The sequence below is a fragment of the Mandrillus leucophaeus genome, unplaced genomic scaffold (genome assembly GCF_000951045.1).
Source record: "Mandrillus leucophaeus isolate KB7577 unplaced genomic scaffold, Mleu.le_1.0 Scaffold106, whole genome shotgun sequence".
Taxonomy (NCBI): Eukaryota; Metazoa; Chordata; class Mammalia; order Primates; family Cercopithecidae; genus Mandrillus; species Mandrillus leucophaeus.
The window spans coordinates 665,223-669,452 of record NW_012098765.1 but is presented as its reverse complement, the minus strand read 5'-3'; the positions used below and the strand labels follow the sequence as shown (position 1 = coordinate 669,452).

At 52.8% G+C, this 4,230-nt stretch overlaps 1 protein-coding gene across 1 annotated transcript in view; it reads left to right on the top strand.

Annotated features, from left to right (window-relative positions):
* The window catches only part of MEGF8 (multiple EGF-like-domains 8), a 57,218-nt gene that overhangs the window by 14,900 nt on the left and 38,088 nt on the right, over positions 1 to 4,230 (top strand). Inside the window, 4 exon segments of the mRNA XM_011982851.1 lie at positions 1,551 to 1,705; positions 2,006 to 2,125; positions 2,497 to 2,641; positions 2,726 to 2,889. Of these exon segments, the coding sequence (XP_011838241.1) occupies positions 1,551 to 1,705; positions 2,006 to 2,125; positions 2,497 to 2,641; positions 2,726 to 2,889 (584 nt within the window).

The following is a 4,230-nucleotide window of genomic DNA, read 5'->3' as shown; positions in this document are numbered from 1 at the left end:
TTTTAGAGATAGGGTCTTGCTGTGTTGTCCAGGCTAGTGTTGAACTCCTGGCCTCAAGCGAGCTACGTGAGACCCAGCCTCCCAAAGTGCTGGGATTACAGACGTGAGCTACTACGCTCAGCCATATTGTCTTTCGTATAGCAGTGAGGGTCCTGTCTCAGGGCCAGAGGAGTCACCAGGGAGGAGATATGGAGAAATGTTTCACTCTTATTAGATCAGACACTGCTTTGAAATCAGATGAAAGCCACATGCCCTCTCTTCAGAAGATACTTATACCCACAGGTTGGGCGTATCACTTCCGGGACTTGTGGGCTTCCCAGAGGCCCATCTGTTCACTCCTCCTCCCTGAAAAGGAAAGAGAGGAGAGGGCAGGTGTAAGGAAGGAACCTTACCACTTAAGGAATGGGGAGGAGGAAAGGCCCTAGAGGAACCCTGTGTGACCATCAGTAATAAAGTCCAGACCCGGTGTCTGAGGCCCTCATTCTAGGTCTCGTCTGCCTATCCCTTGGTCCCCTTCACTGGGCAGGAGTCAGGAGTGTGATATTTCTGGAGGCCTCTTCCTGCTTCGCAGTTTGTGATTCCCCGGGCCAAGTCCCACACGTTTACAGTGCATGCAGGTCGGTAAGAGGGTAGGGAAGTCACCATTCACTGACCACTTACCTGTCAGTCAGGATTCTTGGCTGTAACTGACAGAAACCCAACCCAGCTGGCTTAAGCGAAAAGGAGAATTTCCTGGCTGACTTGAGTGAAAACTATAGGGCCTATCTTCAGGCTGGGCTGGATCTAGGTGCTCACAAAATGGCATCGGCCACTTCTCACTCAATTTTTCAGCTGGGTTCACTTCAGTCTCTTGCCTTGTGTAGATGGTCACAGGCAGCTCGTGGATTACCTCCTACTGCTGTAAAATGCCCAGAGAGAAGAGAGTGTCTTTGCCCCAAGAATTGAGAATCAGGCCCTGTACCCCTCCCCGAGCCAGTCACTGAGACTGATGGGCCTGGGCTAAGGCCTCACTTCTGCCAGAACCAGGGACAACTCCACCTAAGTCTCATGGACTGGGAGAGGGAAAGGTTGGTTTTCCAGAGGAAAATCAGGCGCTATCATCAGAAAAGAGACTGGTGCTAGACAGACAAAAACAGGAGACTGAGGCAGCCTGCTGGGGGCTCAGCAGATTCTTCCGTCCTCCCAGCTCCTTGAGGACGAGATGATGGTTCTTTTAATAGAGGAGGAAACCAAGACTCAGAGTTCAGTCTCCTGTCCAGGATCACACAGCTAGTCAGTAGTTGATCCACAATTTGAACCCAAGTAAGTGGTAGACCCGGGATTTGAACCCAAGTCTTTCTGACCCTAAAGATCAGAAAGATGATTTGGGTAGGGGTGAGGGAGCTCAGCTTGTTCAGGGCCAGGTGGGCTGGGAGAGTGTCCTTGGGTAGGTGAGGTTGAAGCAGCCACCAGAATAGAAGGCTGGACTGTGGCCCAGGAGAATCGGGAGCCATGGAGGTGGTGGAGGGGCTGAGAGTCTAATAATGTCATTGGGGTCTCTATTCCTTTAGGCCGAGCAGCGCCTCCCAGTGGTCGGTACTCACATGTGGCTGCGGTGCTTGGTGGCAGCGTCCTGTTGGTGGCTGGGGGGTACAGCGGCCGGCCCCGTGGGGACTTGATGGCGTACAAGGTGCCCCCCTTTGTGTTCCAGGCACCTGCCCCTGACGTGAGCACTGAGGTGACAGGGAAAGGGTGGCTGGGGGAGGAGGTAGCAGGGTTTCCACAGGTGAGGGGAAAGGTAGGAGGGGATCCCTGGGGGAAGGAGGGGGGATCCCTAGGGCCATGAGGGAAGGGAAGGAGATCCCCAGAGCAGAGGAAAGAGGAGCTAGAGGTCCCTGGGCCTGGGGGAGGAACGGATGGACGTGCTGAGCACTCAGGGTCCTCTGGGATAGCTAAAGCGAACGGGGACTTGGGAGGCCGGCCCAGGCCTGAGAGGCTTGTCCTCCGTCCCCTTGCCTCCCTGTAGTACCACTTGGACTACTGCTCCATGTACACAGATCACAGCGTGTGCTCCCGGGACCCGGAATGCAGTTGGTGCCAAGGAGCCTGCCAAGCTGCACCCCCTCCTGGGACCCCCTTGGGGGCTGTAAGTGACTGCCCTAGACCCTCTGTTCCCTAGCACAGACCTGCCCTCAGTGTCTCCCTCTGCCTAACCAGCTGGACAAGGACTTTCCCTCAACTGGGAGACTTGTTTTCATGCCAAAGATCCTCCTTCCTGATTCCAGACCGCGGAGCCGGAATCTTTGCCTATCCCACCCAGCCCGACCCTTTTGAACCCGTGACCCCATCCCCGCATCCCCCGTCCTCTGAATCTCTCACATTCCAAGTCGTCTTTCAACTCCCTGTTCTTCAGTTTTTTGGCCCTTTCCATCGCAGGACCCTGTATCCACAGCCCTTCCTTCCCAGATCTCTTGAGCTCCAGTGGACAGTGAGCCCTTTCCCCTCTCCTCCTCACAGTGTCCAGCCGCCAGCTGCCTGGGCCTGGGCCGCCTCCTGGGTGACTGCCAGGCCTGCCTGGCCTTCAGTAGCCCCACAGCCCCTCCGCGGGGACCCGGCACCCTGGGCTGGTGTGTGCACAATGAGAGCTGCCTCCCTCGGCCTGGTGAGTGTCCACAGCAGTGGGCTGGGGGGAGGGGACCGAAGCACTCCACACTGACCCACCAGCCCCCACCCCCTGTCCTCTCAGAGCAGGCCCGCTGCCGAGGGGAGCAGATCTCAGGCACGGTGGGCTGGTGGGGGCCTGCGCCTGTCTTCGTCACGTCCCTGGAGGCCTGCGTCACCCAGAGCTTCCTGCCTGGCCTACACCTGCTCACCTTCCAGCAGCCACCCAACACCTCCCAGCCTGACAAGGTGGGTAGGAGGTGTGGCCTTCGGTGGGGTGTTGATGATGATCCTGATCCTAGGGTTTGTTTTTTCTCAAATGCATCTTTATCACTCTTGTGTTTACTCCAAAAGTCTTTACATTCAAGGGTCTGATTTTCCTTATGGACTTTATTCTTTATTTTTATTTTTATTTTTAGAGGGAGTCTCACTCTGTCGCCCAGGCTGAAGTGCAGTGGTGCAGTCTCGGCTCACTGCAACCTCTGCCTCCTGGGTTCAAGTGATTCTCCTGCTTCAGCCTCCTCAGTAGCCGAGGTTACAGACGCCCGTCACTGTGCCTAGCTAATTTTTGTATTTTAGTAGAAGACGAAGTTTCACCATGTTGGTTAGGCTGGTCTTGAGCTCTTGATCTTAAATGATCTGCGTGCCTTGGCCTCCCAAAGTGTTGGGATTACAGGCGTGAGCCACTGTGCCTGGCCTCTTTATAGATTTTAAAAAGAATTTTTGCACTGTGGTAAAATACAGATAAAATTTTTCATCAGTGACATTTAGCACATTTACAATATTGTGCAACCGTCACCACTATCTTGTTACAGAACATTTTCATCACCCCAGAGGACAACCCTGGACTCACTAAGTAGTCACTCTCTATTCCACTCTCCCCCGAGTCCCTGGCAGCCACTTACCTGTTTTCCATCTCTGGATTTGCCAGTTCTGGACATTTCATGTACATGGAGGCCTATGCTATGTGGCCTTTTGTGTCTGTCTTCTTTCACTCAGCATAGTGTTTTCAAGGCTCATTCATTTTATAACTTCATTCGGAAAGGAACTCTGTTCCTTTTTATGATTGAGTAATATTCCATTGTGTAGCTGTACCACATTTTGTTTATCCATTCGTGTCAGCTGATGGACGTTTGGACTGTTTCCATCTTTTGGCTATTGTGAATAATGTCGCTGTACACATTGTGTACACTTGTGTACACATTTTTGTTTGAACATCTGTTTTCAATGCTTGTGGCTGCATACCTAGGAGAATTGCTAGGTTATATGGTAATTCCATATTCATCTTATTGAGGAATGTCCAGACTGTTTTCCACAGTAGCTCTTTATTGATTTTTTTTTTTTTTTTTTGAGACAGAGTCTCTCTCTGTCTCCCAGGCTGGAGGTGCAGTGGCACGATCTCGGCTCACTGCACCCTCTAGCTCCCGGGTTCAAGTGATTCTCCTGCCTCAGCCTGCTGGGTAGCTGGGACTACAGGCACCTACCACCAAACCCAGCTAATTTTTTGTATTTTTAATAGAGACGGGGTTTCACCATGTTAGCCAGCATGGTCTCGATCTCCTGACCTCTTGATCCACCCGCTTCAGCCTC